The sequence below is a fragment of the Podarcis vaucheri genome (assembly GCF_965113315.1).
Source record: "Podarcis vaucheri genome assembly, chromosome: 11".
Classification (NCBI taxonomy): domain Eukaryota; kingdom Metazoa; phylum Chordata; class Lepidosauria; order Squamata; family Lacertidae; genus Podarcis; species Podarcis vaucheri.
Genome location: NC_138749.1, coordinates 13,310,700 through 13,328,506, shown reverse-complemented (window position 1 = coordinate 13,328,506; position 17,807 = coordinate 13,310,700). Strand labels below are relative to the sequence as shown.

The following is a 17,807-nucleotide window of genomic DNA, read 5'->3' as shown; positions in this document are numbered from 1 at the left end:
GGGTGAGCTCCCGTTGCTCAGTCCCTGTTCCTGGCAACCTAGCAGTTCGAAAGCATGTCAAAGTGCAAGTAGATAAATAGGTACCGCTCTGGTGGGAAAGTAAACGGCGTTTCCATGCACTGTTCTGGTTCGCCAGAAGCAGCTTAGTCATGCTGGCCACATGACCCGGAAGCTGTACGCTGGCTCCCTCGGCTAACAAAGCGAGATGAGCGCCGCAACCCCAGAGTTGGTCACGACTGGACCTAATGGTCAGGGGTCCCTTTACCTTACGCCCCACTGTAGACAACAGCAACTTGAAGAAAGCAATTTCAGCTTTGAGAATGGAGTGGAAGAAAGGGATAACAACCTTTGTCCTCAGTACCATATTCTCAGCCCAAATTGGACCTCCATCTTGGCTATTTTTAATGAAAGAAAAAGACATTGGGATGTCCGATCATGAATTTCCCACCTCAGGTCTAGTTTGGCCATAAATGGCAAAAGATTATTATTATACTGTTGGAGGCCAAACCTGTGTGTGTTAGTGCTTCTTTACAGAAAGATGTGATTGTCAGGATGTTGAATTCCAAACCAGATCCCTCATTCTGTGCTTGCATGCTCTGATCTCAGGGGCCTGGGCTGCACAAAGCCCTGCAAATGAAAGGCATGTCTTAATCTAAAACACAGTGGTTTAATCCACTGCAGGTACAAAAGCCTCTTAATATCTATGCCGGTGGGAACACCTAGGGCTTAGCAGCCAGTCATGCAACATTCATCAAGAGCCCCCAAGACCCAAGGATTTCAGTGTTTTTTGTTGGAGGTAACAGCCTCTCTGCTTATCTACATGATGAGAGCAGACCATTGCACTCTAGTGCCATTGCTTGCAAAAGCTGATGCGGCCCAGAAGGGCCAGCAGCAGAAAACTGAAAAAGACCATAGCCAGGTGAACTCTCCAGGCACATTATAATGAAGAATGCCTTGGGGTGTGCATATATTTCTCTATAGGCACCAAATGAGATACTAACTAAGTAGGAAATGCTGGACTGAACTGCATCATTATTATGCTTTCCCAGAATCAGATTATCCAATTCCTGGGAAATACCAGGGAGAATTTTGTCATAATGAACTGCAGACACTGGAGACTAGCTGAAAGCTACAAGGGAAAGCAGAGGTCAGTGCCATTTGCAAAAAGCTTTCCTGTGTATAGTTAAGTTCCCCCAGTTTCTCCTAATGACTAGAGAACAAGCGAGTTTGTGCTCATTTCCTTCTGCTGCTTCTCTTGGTCACTGCAGTCCTTCAGCAATAAACAATTGGTATTGATGTTGCCAGAGCTCATAATTATCTCGTTCAAAATACAAATTTGCTTAGCTTGTAAGGCTGAAATGCAATAAAGATTAGCTTGGGATGTAAAAAAGGGTTCTGCGTGCACACGCACGCACACACACACACACACACACACACACACACACAGTGCATTTTCAATTTAAGTCTTCTTTTTTTTGTTTGTCAGGGTCTCAAACAATAGTTCCAGCTCAGATAGATCTAAGCAAACAAAAACAAATGCGTATTTTTTTAGGTTCTGTGTAAATCTAGAAAAAGTCCAGAGAGCCCATGGATCTTGGGACAAAGAAGGCGTACAACCCCGCAGCTTATCTGACCATGATGATCAAGGGTCTGGAAACCAGGCCTTATGAGGAACTGTTGAAGGAGTTGGGTATGTTTAGTCTGATAACGAGAAGACTGAGAGGAGATATGATAACCATCTTCAAATACCTACCTCAACTATATATTTTGTCCAGCTGCCTCCCCATCTAGGGTTGCCATGAAATACCTAACTGGAGCTCCACCAAGACTGCAGCTATTGAACCTACCCATTCTTTGCATCCCTTCTGGTTCTGGTTTCTCCCCATTTGCTGAAACGTTTCCCAAATGTCATATTATTCAAGCTTTGGATGTCTTCACCCATATGCACCTAGTCGCTCTGCATTATAGGTGCTGAGAGTTGTTAGGAGAGCCCCTGTTTCCCTCACAGAGTCACAGTTCCCAGTATTCCCTGGAAAGAGGGATTGATGACTGAGAACTGTAGCTCTGTGAGGGGAATAGGAGGTCTCCTAACAACTCTTGCCACCTTTAATAAACTGCAGTTCCTAGGGTTCTCTGGGAGAAGCCATGACTGGTATCCTTGTGGTTTAAACATGTGGTGTGGGTGTGACCCTAGTCCAGGATTCCAACCAACATGCCATGCAGGCTGTTAAAAGTTACATCATGGTAAAACCAGACAGCTCCGTGGGAACTAGATTCATAACAGAAGGTGGCGGATGGTTGTGCATAGGCAAGAATGAACAGAGATGTCTTACTAAGCTCCATTGACTCCCTCCACCCCTTTTGGGAGCTGCTATCCTTTGGTGATATTTAATGCTCCTTGGGCTGATACCAAGGGCTTCATTACACAGGTTGGCAACCAGCCTGATGGACCGTTCAACATGCACTGTCATTCTTGAAAGCCTTTCTAAAGCCACAGGAGCTAAAAATTCAAAATGAAAGTTGACATTGGAAGGAAACCCAAGTGTCATGCGCTGACACACATGCAGAGAGACATCTGGATTTGCCATATGAAGGCTTGATGAAGTAAGACTCCTCCACCCACCCTAGCAGTGGGCTTGGTCTATCAGGATTTAGGGGAAGCGGGCCTGACTTGCAAATCTTTACAAATTGGTTCATCTAGGAAAATGCTGGTGAATCTGAGAATTTGAGAGAGGTGCAGAATATGGAATGCAAACAAGGAAGTAGAAAGGGTAACTAGATATGCTAGGAAACAGGGTCCAATTTAGGGACAGCTGACAGGAAACCGCCGGGCAGGGCTAGGTGGGAGGGCCTTGGTCATGGCTGGGGATGGGGCACTCGTTAAAGGTGCCTAGTCAACTATCCATTCAGCATTTGAAATGTATAGTGCAAATAGTTCATCTTGGAAGCTGCAAGCACTGATGTGTGTAGGCAACCTTGCATTAATTAAAACAAACAAAACAAATGAAAAAAGCAGAAACTTACAACACTGGTGCCCATTCAAAAGGCAGTCACTGTGATTGGATCCATGTGTGTAGAATTCTCATCTTATATGACAAGGGATAAACCACACACGCAAACTGTACAGTGCAATTGTGAAACGCAAAGTTGCACAATTGCAAGAAAAGGGTGTTCAGAAGTCGAACAAATAAAGGGAGCAGTGCTGAAGGGAGCTTGCCAGGGATGTAATTTGGCCTGGCACCATCCTTGCCAAGACATCTTTGGAAGCTGATCTGGATGAATTGGGTTAAGCTTGTGAGGTGTGAGCCAGAAGGGTCTCTTGCAGAAATCTCACTTCAGCCACATGTTCATTAAGGCAGCAACCCTTTCCACACTTACTGGGGATTAAGTCTCATTTGATCCAATAGGGTTTACTTTTGAGTAGACATGCCTAGATTTCTGTTGAATATGGCCCTAGGCAAGCTGCTGATTCTTAGACTCAAACTCCCCCCACCCTGCCATATGGGATAATAATACCAATTTCCCCCTTACAACAGAGTTATTACTGAGTTAATGTATGTGCATTAAGCACTAAAACACACACACAGAAGCAGACACTATATAAATACTGTTATTATCACAAAAGCCTGTAAGCCAAACTGGCTTGAAGTTGTTAAAAATTTGCCTTTTGCCTTAAATACTCTTTGCTCTTCATTCCACAAACTCTCTCTGCATGGCTACAATATTACAAAGTGGTTAAAAGACACGGCCGTGGACAAGCAGATGAAATTAAATTAATACAGTAATGAGATATAAACTGCCATTAGATCCATTAGTCACATTGCTCAGCTATATAAAGGACGTTGCTCTATCCGAAGATAGAGAAACGATAATAAAGCTTTTGGCAGCGGCACAAACAACCTTCTGTGCAAACTACAAAAAAACACAAACCACGAATTACATAAAAGACCTAACATAAGAAGAGTGGATTGTAAGGCTCTGGGATACAGCCTACATGTGCCCTGGCTTCCATCCCACAATACTCAAGCAGTGGCTTTTACTCATAAAAGAGTGACAGATCTTCAGTCAGGTAAGTAATGGTACATGCTCAGCACCAAACACAGGGCTCAGAAATCAGGTTTCAGGAGTTCAGGAGTGGGGCAAAAATTTCAGAATTGGACAAGAGCAACAAAGACGTCCCAACAAGTTCTCACACCCCACCTGCCAGGCAAGCCTTTAAAGATTAAGTGTAGTGTGCTCATGTGTGAGACTAACTATCTTTGCAGGAACGCTGAGATAGCAAACATGGGTTTTGTCAGTGTGAGTGGGTGGGTCTGATCCAATCTGATAAGGTGGTGCCTGGCTCCCCCTGGCTGTTCAAAACACTCCCCGCCCTCCATTGAGGTACAGTGGTACCTCTGGTTATGAACTTAATTCGTTCCGGAGGTCCGTACTTAACCTGAAACTGTTCTTAACCCGAGGTACCACTTTAGCTAATGGGGCCTCCTGCTGCCACCATGCCACTGGCATGCGATTTCCCTTCTAATCCTGAGGGCAAGGTTCTCAACCCGAGGTACTACTTCTGAGTCTGTAACCCGAAGTGTTTGTAACCTGAGATACCACTGTACTCTGCTCTGCATGAAGTTCTGCGGGTTGGGCGAGAGAGAGCTGAGAACCCTGCTCCCCTTCTGCACATTTCTATCCAAAATCACAGCTCGTTATGTGTTTCTGATTGCATGTAGCAAGGACACATTCACTAGTGGCCCATTGGAGGCACTTCCTTTTGAGACCATGTAGTCCACCACATCTCCTGCCAACCTAGCAGTTCAAAAGCATGTCAAAGTGCTAGTAGATAAATAGGTACTGCTTTGGCGGGAAGGTAAACGGCGTTTCCGTGTGCTACTCTGGTTCGCCAGAAGCAGCTTAGTCATGCTGGCCACATGACCCAGAAGCTGTACGCCGGCTCCCTTGGCCAATAAAGCGAGATAAGCACCACAACCCCAGAGTCGGTCACGACTGGACCTAATGGTCAGGGGTCCCTTTATCTTTACCTTTAGTCCACCACATGCTTGCTGTGGTGGATGCCTTAGCATCAAGGTCATACCACTGATTTCATGGACCCTGATCTGGACAAGGTGGTTATCATGCCTGAACCAGTTTTTCATGGGCCTTGACCAGCTTCAGTACTCTAATTCAATGCTATCATACACAGGGTGCAATAAAGTTATTATTGTTTGAGGTTGGAGCATTAATGGGGGGACCTGTGGCCCTCCAGAAGTTGTTGGGCTCCCATCAGAAAGGTCAATGGTCAAGGAAGATAGGAGTTGTAGTCCAGAATAAAATCCAGGGTCGGTAGCCTAGAATATGCAGCTTAAATGTTTCCATCACACACACACACACACACACACACACACACACACACACACACACTCTGAAACAGCACCATGGGTTGAGATCACTCTGACAAGATATGCACCTTTATTTTCTGGCAGAAGGAAAAAGAAGAAAGAAGCCAGTGCAAACTCATTATTCTGGTCAATTGCTACCACCCGCTTTGACAGCAGACAAAATGGCAGACAGGTTTATCATCCAATGGAGGCAGGCATGACTGAAGTCTGCCTTTCCCCTTCATTTTCTTCAGTTTCTCTTTCAGCAAATGGCTGAGGGTGAATATTGGCCTTTTCTTCTTTTTTTTTGCTAAGGCTGGTTTTTTTTAGCATTGGCTTCTTTCTAGTTCATTAGAAATGGGTTTCAAGAACAGAAAAGAGGGATTCAATCACGGCCCATTTGGCAGGATGAATGGCTGCACCGTCCATAGTGCCATTGCATATGATGAATTTGAAGGGTGCCTCTCTCCAATCAATAGTATGTGCAGTCATGTAATAATGTAGGGACTGTGACTCTGAAATGAGTTACTGCAGTGCACAGTTTGTACTTGTCTACATTTGAGCATGGATCTCATGGCTCAAGTTAAATACTCCTGGTGCACATATCCGACTTCTTACTCTATCTCATTTATGAACCCATGAAGTTGTCCTACACTGGGTAAAACCACGGGAACATTCAGCTCAGTACTGTTATGAGACCATCAGTCCCCTCAAAAAGCTACAATTCCCAACACCCTTAAGAAACTACTAGTCCCAGGATTTGCTGGAGGAAGCCATGGCTGTGTAAGAGTGATTGAGATGTATGGTGTTGAGGTAACCAACTGTCAGGGACTGGCTAGACAAGGAGGAATGGCAGGAAGCTACAGCTGAAGAACTTCCCAAGGCAGCATCAGAGTGGGAAGGCAAATGGTGGTGGGATGCAGAAGACATGTCAGAGGAAGAAGATCCTCAGTTCTGGCAACTGCTTCATCAAGCTAGTTCTGCCCATGGTGTTCTCTGTTGGGCTTTGCCTTTCTGAATGAAAAATCAGCCTTACTGCTCATCTCTGAGTTTCTGTGCTGAACTGCAGCTGAACCAGTCCTGACACCTACATTTGCAACCAGCCCCTGCCAGCACAGCAAATGGTCATGGGAGTTGTAGTCAACTAACACCTGGAAGGCATTAAGTTTGCTGATACGGAACGGGGGGGGGGCAATGTCTTCTTCACTACAATATATTTGCTCAATTTCTCTAGGACTCCATCACCCCTCCCCTGTCCTCCATAATCTCTCAAGTAATACTGTCAAAATCCTGTTACAATGTATCCACTCTGTTTCTGCTTTTGCTCTATAGTACAGAGTGGCTTAGAAATCACTGAAATCTTCAAAAATTGATATAAAATCAGCCGTGGTTCTGATCTGCTCGTTCTCGGTGCCATTCAACTCAGTTCCCCTTGGACTCCATGATGCTGTCCCCACTTCCATAATCCCCAAAGTGGCAGGTCACGTACGCAGGAACTTCTTAATCCACCCAGATCGTTTTGTCAAGCTTTCCTCTAGGCAATATCAGGTGGCAGACGATGCATATCTCTGACCCATTGTCTTGCCACCACCGGTACTCAATACATGTGTATCTATGTATATTTCTCACTCCGCATGTTCCCCCTCCCTCATCCGAAATGTTAATTAATGTAACTCCACCTTTTCATAATGTATTCATGACGTGTAAATTATATTCATGATGTAACTGGTGAAACCCAACCTTCCCATAATGTATTCATGACGTTTCATGCACTGTACTCTGGGACACGGAGGGAACTTTAAAAGTTCATGTCACCCCTTTCTCGCTGTTCAATCTCGCCTTGAACCTGTTGCGCAATAAACTTGGATCTTCTGCAGTTTGCTCCTGCGTCCGGCTGAGCTCATTTTCTTCCGCAGGGACCCACGGACTTAGTCCGATGAGCTGGGTGGCAGAGTAACCCCGCACCCAGATTTTTGCCCTAACATTTGCTATCCCTCGATTAAAGTTACTATATCCTTTATTTGCAGAACAACCCTTTCGGTGAGATAGCTGAAGTTTCCCATTTTGCTGCTATCGGCAAGAGATGGCTGTGAAAAGTTCAGATGTCGCATTCAAATTCTGTGTGGGCCCTTCCGAAAAGTACAGTGGTACCTCAGGTTACAGACGCTTCAGGTTACATACACTTCAGGCTACAGACTCCACTAACCCAGAAATAGTACCTCGGGTTAAGAACTTTACCTCAGGATGATAACAGAAATTGCGTGGCGGTGGTGCGGTGGCAGCGGGAGGCCCCATTAGCTAAAGTGGTACCTCAGGTTAAGAACAGTTTCAGGTTAAGAACGGACCTCCAGAACGAATTATGTTCTTGGAAGAATGGCAGATCAAGGTGATAGACTATATGGGACTGGCAGAATCCGAAATCAGGGAAAAGAGACGGCGGAAGAAGATTGGAAGAAATTCAAGAATTATCTTAAGAAACATTGCAAAATTAATGAATGTTAGAATGATGTGGCTTTAGAAATTAAGTTGATTACAGCTGTAAGGATTAAGTTAAAAGAAAAGAAAAGTTAAAATTAGAGAAAATTAAGGGTGAGGATTTGCTGAATTAAAATTTGAAATTGGAATGCAGAAAGGGGAGGTATGAGGAGGTCAGAGAAGTAAGTTATATGAAAATAAGGGTTTGAAATTATACTTGTTTTTTGGTTAGTGTTTGTTTGTATTACTGTGTTTGTCTATATAATTTGTGAAACTTTAATAAATATCTTATAAAAAAAGAAGAACAAATTAAGTTCTTAACCTGAGGTACTACTGTAGAGCTAACCAGGCATGAGGATACTGCAAAGAAAAGCAACCACTTGGCTGGTGGTAATGTTTTCATCTGGTTGCCTATGAATGCCTCTTGCTTTGACAGCCAGAGGAGTGTGGATACTAGGCATACCAGCGGCAACAATGGGAAAAAGAATGCAATCTTGAGAGCACTCACTCTCTCTTTCAGCTTTAGTTCCTGGTCTGCTAAATGGGAGGGGGTGGGTGGCCTTCCTTGGGTAGTTGTGAAGGCAAAACAAGGTAAAGATCACGATCAATCAGGGATGAATAAGGATACTTCAGTTGCACGGTTCCTATCCCAGCAGGCAGAAGCTTTGCTAGAGACAGGATAATAGGAGAACCCTCGGTGCTTTGAGAAAACTCTCTCCCCATCAGCTTTTGCTGCCGTGCCCCCATTGTTTGAGCCAGCAGGAGAATGGGTGAGGTGTCAGACTAAACTCCTGTGCAAGCAAGGTAAGGAAAAAGGCAGAAGGGGAGCAAGGCAAAGGGAAATAAGCAGGTGACAAATGCAGGTCAGGACAGAAAGAAAACATGGCATTTATAGGGGTCAGCAGCAGTGGTGCTGTCAAGGTGACATTGCTTCCCTAACTTCCCATCAGCACCATTGCTTTGGTGTACCAGGAGGGTAGGGGGCGAGTCAGCAATGAGGTTGTTGTGGTGCGAACACACCAACGGGACCTCTAGGTCCAAGCATAAATGGGGGGAAATAAGCTTTTAGATGGGAGGCAGGTGGCACTTGGGACATGGGTGGCGCTGTGTGTTAAACCACAGAGCCTAGGGCTTGCCGATCAGAAGGTCGGCGGTTCGAATCCCTGCGACAGGGTGAGCTCCCGTTGCTCAGTCCCTGCTCCTGCCAACCTAGCAGTTCGAAAGCACGTCAAAGTACAAGTAGATAAATAGGTACTGCTCCAGCAGGAAGGTAAACGGCGTTTCCGTGCGCTGCTCTGGTTCACCAGAAATGGCTTAGTCATGCTGGCCGCATGACTTGGAAGCTGTATGCCGGCTCCCTCGGCCAGTAAAGCGAGATGAGCGCCGCAACCCCAGAGTCGGCCATGACTGGAACTAATGGTCAGGGGTCCCTTTACCTTTACCTAAGCTTTTAGATGTGCTTTCATGAAACAATGAATTGGAGTATTCCATTATTTCCACCTGTCAACCCAATTCATCTGGCTCTAGAGGTCATTTCGCTTTAAAAATGCATTGTTACTGGTGGGATAACACTTGTAGCATCCATTTTGTGTCTTATGTATTTCAGTGTCCTGAAGCTGAGGGGGAAAAGAGAAAACACTTTACTTACTTCTTCCTGTTCCAAATGTCCGGTCAACCGAGAGCGTTGGGAATGGCACAGGTCGGAGCGTGAACTGAGGATGTGGGTATCCACATGTGGGGGATGGGAGGATTCCTGGGTACTGAGCACTTTCTAGCGTTGGCACTGGGATGGCACTCACCACAGCTGGAAATAAAAAAAGGGACAGAATAGTCTTAGTGCTGTGGATTCCCATAGAAGACTCACGAGGGGATGTTTGGGCCCAGAATTAATTCAAAGGAATGGGGTGATGATTATTATCATGGCTGTTTGGGCGAGGGAGACTCTTTCTGAGAGGTGGGAGACATGATGTTTGGCAGAGACTCCATTGTAATATTGGAGCCTCACTGCTGGCCAGGAGAAAATAAAAGCAAAACTGCTCAATCATGTCAAAATCAGCTGCTCAAAGGAAAGAAGGCACATGATGAATTAAATTACAAATCAAGTTGATGCTATTCATAATAAAAACTGATCAATTAGCGCTTATTTAAAGTTCAGCACAGCCTCCAAATTAAGAGCGAGGCATGATTTAATGGCAGTGAGTAATTGGAAGATGCCCACTGCTGTCAAATCCATGCGAGCTGCAGGAAGGTAGAATTAAAATGTGAAATTAATTTTGTTTTAAAGAAGAAAAAGAATTTATCATAGTTCATTTCTTTTTTTCCTATAGTGGTCTGGAGAATTAGAGAATAACATATTTAATGCACACCATAGAGAGCAGATGGGAAAGAAGGGCTGGGGAGAGTGGAATCCATCTTGATCATTTTGTTCCTTGAATAAGCATGAGGGTAAAGGGAGTTTATTTAGAATACATCACTCGAGGATCTCAAGGTCAGAATCATATATCTACTGCAATCATTACTATAGCTAAATTTTACAGTCACAATGATCAGCGCCAATTCAAACTGGTAATTTGTTTCTCTAAATGCTTTTTTTCCCAGGTGACTGTAATAATAAAAACAAAAATATCATTAAAGTATGCAATAATACATCTCTGATGGCAAGCAGAATAGGCTCAGAAAACTGCAGAGATTGTAAGAGTTATCAACGTGTTCCTTTGTCTTTCTGGACAGTTACCACATTTCTCAAATGAGTCCTTCCCTAGGCACCTCCAAACTTTTAATAAAATTCAATTTACAAAAGATACAAAAGCATCTAAGTAAAATATAACAGCAACATAGTAAGGGCAAAATAAACACTGCAACGAGAAGGCCTTACCCAATGGTAAAACTGTTGGGTAAGAAGAGCTGGAGCTGGCATGGTTAACATTCTGGCCCCAGGTTCATAGCTGCCTGACATTGATAGGATGTTAGCTTGCTACTGCAATTCATGGGCAAGAATTTTTTATCCGGCATTCAATTTCTATCATGACCTGATCTTATTTTGTTCTGATTAGATTGCTGTTATAGTAAAGTAAGTATTGTGAATGTGAAGCATATTATTTATAATCTCCATGGATTTAATTGTGCGATCACTTCATTGCTTTCCCCACAACCCCATAAATATGTTTGAGATGCTCCTTTGCAACAGTGAATGTGCACTTTTTGTACTGGGAGTAGAAAACCGCAGGGCAGCTACCAACCACTAGCCTGTGAATAAATTACTGGCTGTTTGGCTTTCTCTGTCCTCTTTGCCACCTGTGCTTTCAAAGGAAAACGAAGACTTGAAGTTTCTCCCTGCTGCTGGATTCAAACAGAAATTACCCATAGCTATCCGATAGGTAACCTCTTTTTGAAAGGCAGTGGCACAAAAGCAAAGCAGATAAAGAATTTTCACATTTGTGGCCTTTGAAACGGTGGAACATAAATGCTGTTGAGGATTAAACAAGAAGATTAAACACTATTTGTGAGTTGAGGACGGGTGGCCAGGGGGTGGGGTGGGGAGAGAGAGAGAGAGAACGAGAACAAGACCGTCATTAGAAAAAAGTGGCAGCTGTCTCTCTTCTGCCCCCTCCTTCTTCCCAGCCTTCCACCTGACAAATGGATAAATAAGTTTGCATCCATGTCATGGCAGAATCCTCTATTGCAACAAGCTCAATGGTAGCCCAACTGATTTATGCTGGCACAAGTGAGTGAAGATTCAATTTCATTTTGTGCAATTATAAAAGGCATGGCTTTTACAAAGCAATTATAGCACAGATAAACAGATTACACCTACAGATTGTTGTTTTCTGAAAGAACATTTTACAACAATGGCTTATTATACATGATATAGAAGTTGTGTGTGTGTGAGAGAGAGGGGGGTGTTGCTAGCATTTTCCAAATTCAAATCAGGAAGAAGTGGCAAAAGCTGTTCTAACAAAAAGACAATGCTATCTTCTACTACTTGACTCAGACTAACACCAACCCATTTTTTCAGATGCAGCTGGCACACTGATATGGCATAATTCTGAACTGTACTACTTTGGACTGTAGGTCATGGTAGAGAGTCATGTTTTTTGAATGCACCAGCTTGAATACAATGCAAACAATAACAATAAATCACTGCATGTGTTCAAATAACACACCAAGGTAGGAACATCTTTGATGCACTAGCTTTTTATGAAAATGGGGAACCAGTTCGTCCTACCTTTTTGCAGTCCACAGTGTTATCTGCCAATTTGTTAGAGCCTAAAAGATTAAGTCCACAACTTTTTGGGGATTGGGCGGGGCCCTTTTAGAGCCAACATTGTAGATAGATGTTCAGATGTTATTTGTGGCTTGAAGCATCCTCAACCAACTTTGACTGTTCTGCCAACTTCGCTCTATCCTAGACAAGTTAGGTCTGGCCACAGCTATCAATACCTTGATAATACCAAGATTAGATTACTACATTGCACTTTCTTTAGGGTTGCCTTAGAGGATTATATGGGATGCAGGTGGTGCTATGGGTTAAACCACAGAGCCTAGGACTTGCAGATCAGAAGGTCGGCGGTTCAAATCCCCGTGACAGGGTGGGCTCCCATTGCTCGGTCTCTGCTCCTGCCAACCTAGTAGTTTGAAAGCACATCAAAGTGCAGGTAGATAAATAGGTACCGCTTCGGCGGGAAGGTAAACGGCGTTTCTGTGCACTGCTCTGGTTCGCCAGAAGCGGCTTAGTCATGCTGGCCACATGACCCGGAAGCTGTACGCCGGCTCCCTCGGCCAATAAAGCGAGATGAGAGCCGCAACCCCAGAGTCGGTCACGACTGGACCTAATGGCCAGGGGTCCCTTTACCTTTACCTTAGAGGATTATCCAAAGAATTTTGGCTTGATAGAGCAGGCCCCTTATTTTCATCTTATAGCAACCAGAATTTAATACTTTTAAAAAATGTAATGTGCAGGGCATTGCCTTTTTTCATTGAAAAACGTGATCCTTGACCTGTTCTCTGAAGGAGTCCAGTCCAGAATTCTATAAACTCATTCTGTGCAGTTTGTTGAACAGTGTCTGCTTGCAGCTCAGAAACCAATTACATCCTTATTAGCTTCTAGTAATTACTCCCTGATTAAAATGATCTGGTGCTGCCATGTATTCCAAATTATTGTTGTTGCAGGTTACTCCCCGTCTTTCTCCCTTACCCAGCAATTTGTTTACATTAGGCTTGCATAACTTTTGACCTTCCAGGAAAGGGACTATTCCCCTTCAGCTACATACAGGTGAACTCTCCAGGCACTTGATCAGCCTCCCATTTTTGCTTGTAGCCTGGGAACACCAAAAAGTAAAAATAAAATAAAAAACCCAAGGGGTGGGGTTACTGAGCACCGGGAATGCCACTATAAATGCTTGGTGATTTCACATTGACCTGGGCGGGTCTGGAAATGCCAGCTGAATTATGTTGCATCTATGCTGTGGCAGCTGCACTGGCACCATGCCTATCTGTTTCTTGGCCCATTTTAAGGTGTTGATATTGATATTGACCTTTGAATCTAAAATCAGACGTAGCCAATGTGTGCCTTGCAGATGTTGCTGGACCACAGCTCCCAGGAGTACCTGGCGTGCTCTGGTCCATGGCGTCTTTTAATTTCATGACTGCTGTCACCATCTGCAGTGATCGGAAGGATGCTAGCCCTGCAATTCATATGTAGTGGTACCTTGGTTCTTGAACTTAGTCCATTCCAGGAGTCTGTTCGACTCCCAAAACCATCCAAAAACCAAGGTGCGGCTTCCTGCACTCAATCGGAAGCTGCGCCGGACGTTCAGCTTCCGAAAAACATTCACAAACCGGAAGACTTACTTCTGGTTTGCAGTGTTCGGGAGCCACTGGCGGAGGAAGGAGGGTGCGGTGGGTGCGGTCCACCCCGGGTGTCATCCCTGAGGGGTGTGACATTGCCACACCACCCCCCGGAATGCTCGTCACTCGCCATGGGTGACTAGCTCTGCCCGTGGGTCCAATTGTGGCCAACTCTGGGGTTGTGGTGCTCATCTTGCTTTATTGGCCGAGGGAGCCCGCATACAGCTTCTGGGTCATGTGGCCAGCATGACTAAGCCACTTCTGGTGAACCAGAGAAGCACACGGAAACGCCGTTTACCTTCCCGCCAGAGCGGCACCTATTTATCTACTTGCACTTTGACATACTTTTGAACTGCTAGGTTGGCAGGAGCAGGGACTGAGCAACGGGAGCTCACCCCGTCGCGGGGATTCGAACTGCCGACCTTCTGATCACCAAGTCCTAGGCTCTGTGGTTAACCCACAGCGCCACCCATGTCCCTTGCATCCGTTTCAGAATTAGGGTGGGCTTTATCTTTTAGGCCAAGGAACCTGTAGATTTGCTACATCATCCCTGATGTCATGCTGGCCAGGACTGATAGGAGGCAAAGTGCAATAACATCTGGAGGGCCACAAGCTCCCCACCTCGGCTTCAGACACACAACTTACAAGGATTGCTGGGCTGTGAGTCCATTGGAATCATGAGCTTGGTGCGTGTTGCTCTGCGGGCCGCCAGTGACCGTTCCAACGTGGACATGCTGCTCCCCACTTCTTCTGTGTCCGGAGCTGGGAGATTGAAATATAAAGGTTAAATGAGCAAGGGCTCCAAACATCAAGCTGAGTAGGTACCCTCATTCCCCCCACCCCAAGAGGGCTCCGTGCAAGATAGAAGTTCCCCCATATCTTCCTAGATGGAAAATGCTGGCCACTTGGTAAGCATCGTCGCCTCCTAGGACCACAGAATATTTGAAAGACCACTTTGGAACAGGAAGAATTGCTTCCCCTTTTTTGCAATTGACTTTTAATGCTAGTTCATTTCTATGAAATTTCATCGCAGCTTTGCAGTCGTGCCTCTTTGTAGCTGCAGTGAAACACACACTGCCAAAAAAGAGAGAAAGAGACCCTGACTGTCATCCTAAAATGTTGTTTGTTGGTGACCTCCCTTCAAGTTCGCGGAAAAACTCCATTGCAGGGATGGCCAAACTCCCACACACTAATTATTTGCTCAAATCAGCATTCTGCCTTCTGTGTGATTGGCCGTGGTGTTTAAAAGGCAGCGTATAATCACCCATTTACTCAGGGCCATTTGCTATAGAAATGAGAGTCTATGCAGTATATTTGGGAACAAAAATAAGTCTCGCTCTCTATTTAATGGCACCAGATTTAAATGTTTTAGCTGAGTTACGAGCATAAAAAGTGGTTTAATATTACCCCAAATTAAGCTCTTGAAGATTTGGCAGGCTAATGATGAATGCGATGAGATAATGTTTTAGTTCTAAATGCGGTTAGGTAAAGGAAGCTGGGCAGATATCTTTTTTGCCATATGCATCATTTGCTATATTAAATACTGACATAAATAACCCAACTAGATCCTAAAGTATCAATTAGTAGTTTTGCCAGTGGAAGGTTTGCTAAATGAAATCAGTTGAAGCTCGTTAGCGCTTCATTAAGCTTCGAATGACCTTTGAACTCTGTAAATATCATTTTTCTCCATGTTGACTTCAGATCTGCTTTTTGCTCATGCTTTGCGGAAATAATGATATATTTGGAATATCCGAGGCCAGATTTAAATGCGATGCTGATTGGGCTAAAATTGCTTTATCATTACGAATTCCATGCAGTGGGCTTCATGTTTAAACTGGGCCCTTAATCATGTCAGGGATCTGTGGCCCCAGCAGGTGCTATCCTGGCATCCAAATGGGCTGGGGGCCCAATTTAAATGTGGAGCTGGCTAAGCAAAACACTGATGCATGGATAAACAATGTTTGCCCCCAACCGGCATCACCGATTAAATCGGGCCATGGATATAATTAGCAAAGTTTCCAGCTAAGGACCAAAATGAATAAAGAGCACACAGCCTCAAGCAGGAAATTCCTCTGGCTGCATTTTGCAAAAACTATATTCGCATAACCAGTCATGGACTTTGCCCACACTTTCTGCTCCATATTAATGAAGGAGGCAGTGTGGTATAATGGTTGGAGTGATGAGTGGTGAGACCAGGGTTTGAATCCCCACTCAGCCCCACTAAAGCTCATTGGGCAATGATGTGCCAATCAACCATGTGCTCCTTGCAAATAATGCATGTACATAAACATAGGTCTGTGCTGGTGAGTGTACCACGTGCCTGAACCAGGGATTAGGTGGACCAGTTGGACTAGGGCGACCATGTTGGTGTAATGTGAACAATGGGTTAAATCACCCAGTGCTTGGGCTCATGTCTTGAGGAGCACATCCACCATGTCTGGATGTTCTGAGATAAGGGTGCCAGGTGCGCAGGGTTGCCATAGCAACACCAGTGAGGTCAAGTGTATGACTTGCTGAGCTGCGTGCCCTCCCACTGGTTCAGGAAATATGGCTATGTGTAGAGACAGGCATAAGAGTCCCTAGGGCACTGCTTTCACTATGTCTTGTCAAGTCCTCTTGCCTTACTGTTTGCTGTTGGGGTCTGAATTTGTGAGTGTCAGGGGAAGAGGCTGTGGGTTTTACATCAGTGTTAGCTAGAATGGTGATAGTGTTAGTGGATCTCTCTGTACATATGTATCTTTACTTCAAGGACCCAAAGAACAGCATATAGTAAATAGCAGTGTTCACCTTTGTCTTGTATCTGCAGACAATAAAAACTTCGTTGCTTTGATCTGTATAGGAGAGCTTTCCCCTTAACCTGGAAGAAGCTGTCTGCTAGGAGAAGGAAATCTCTGAAGACTGCTGGGGCTGTGCTTACTCTGTTATACATTACAGTGGTACCTCGGGTTACATATGCTTCAGGTTACAGACTCCACTAACCCAGAAATAGTACCTTGGGTTAAGAACTTTGCTTCAGGATGAGAACAGAAATCGTGCTCTGGCAGCGTGGCAGCAGCAGAAGGCTCCATTAGCTAAAGTGGTGCTTCAGGTTAAGAACAGTTTCAGGTTAAGAACGGACCTCTGGAACAAATTAAGTACTTAACCCGAGGTACCAATGTACACTGGTTGAGGTGTGGTGAACTACCAACTGACTTCCTCAAGTCACCAACAGACAAGGGTTCAAAAACCCACTCAGCCATGAAGTTCACTGGGTCACCAAGAGTTTGACCTTGTGCTTCGAGAGCCAGCGTGGTGTAGTGGTTAAGAGCAGTAGTCTCGTAATCTGGGGAACGGGGTTCACGTCTCCGTTCCTCCACATGCAGCTGCTGGGTGACCTTGGGCCAGTCACACTTCTTTAAAGTCTCTCAGCCCCACTCACCTCACAGAGTGTTTGTTGTGGGGCTGGAAGGGAAAGGAGAATGTTAGCCGCTTTGAGACTCCTTCGGGTAGTGATAAAGCGGGATATCAAATCCAAACTACTACTACTACTACTACTACTACTACTACTACTCTTCTTCTTCTTCTTCTTCTTCTTCTTCTTCTTCTTCTTCTTCTTCAGCCTAACCTACCTTATGGAGTGGTTGTCAGAATAAAATACAGTGGTACCTCTGGTTAAGAACTTAATTCGTTCCGGAGGTCCGTTCTTAACCTGAAACTGTTCTTAACCTGAGGTACAACTTTAGCTAATGGGGCCTCCCGCTGCCGCCGCACGATTTCTGTTCTCATCCTGCAGCAAAGTTATTAACCCAAGGTACTATTTCTGGGTTAGCAGAGTCTGTAACCTGAAGCGTCTGTAACCCGAGGTACCACTGTACCTTGAACTCCTTGGGGGAAAGGGCAGCACATCAATGCAATATATTTATAAACAACTGTAACATGTGCAGTCATACCTCGGGTTACAGCCGCTTCAGGTTGCGTTTTTTTGGGTTGCGGACTGCCGAAGCCCTGAAGTACTGGAACGAGAAGTTCTAAATTGTGCTTTGTGCATGTGCAGAAGCACTGAATCTCAACCCGCGCATGCACAGACACGGGTTGCGAAAGTGCATCCTGCACGGATCATGTTCGCAACTTGAGTGTCCA

The 17,807-nt window shown here is 44.8% G+C and overlaps 1 protein-coding gene across 4 annotated transcripts in view; it reads right to left on the bottom strand.

Annotated features, from left to right (window-relative positions):
- DCC (DCC netrin 1 receptor) overlaps nt 1–17,807 on the bottom strand; it is a 948,093-nt gene that overhangs the window by 20,387 nt on the left and 909,899 nt on the right. For all 4 annotated transcript variants that reach the window (XM_082241768.1, XM_082241769.1, XM_082241770.1 and 1 more), the window contains 2 exons: nt 14,334–14,450; nt 9,490–9,645 (listed from right to left, as the gene is read on the bottom strand). In XM_082241768.1, the coding sequence (XP_082097894.1) occupies nt 9,490–9,645; nt 14,334–14,450 (273 nt within the window). The remainder of the gene's footprint in view (nt 1–9,489; nt 9,646–14,333; nt 14,451–17,807) is intronic.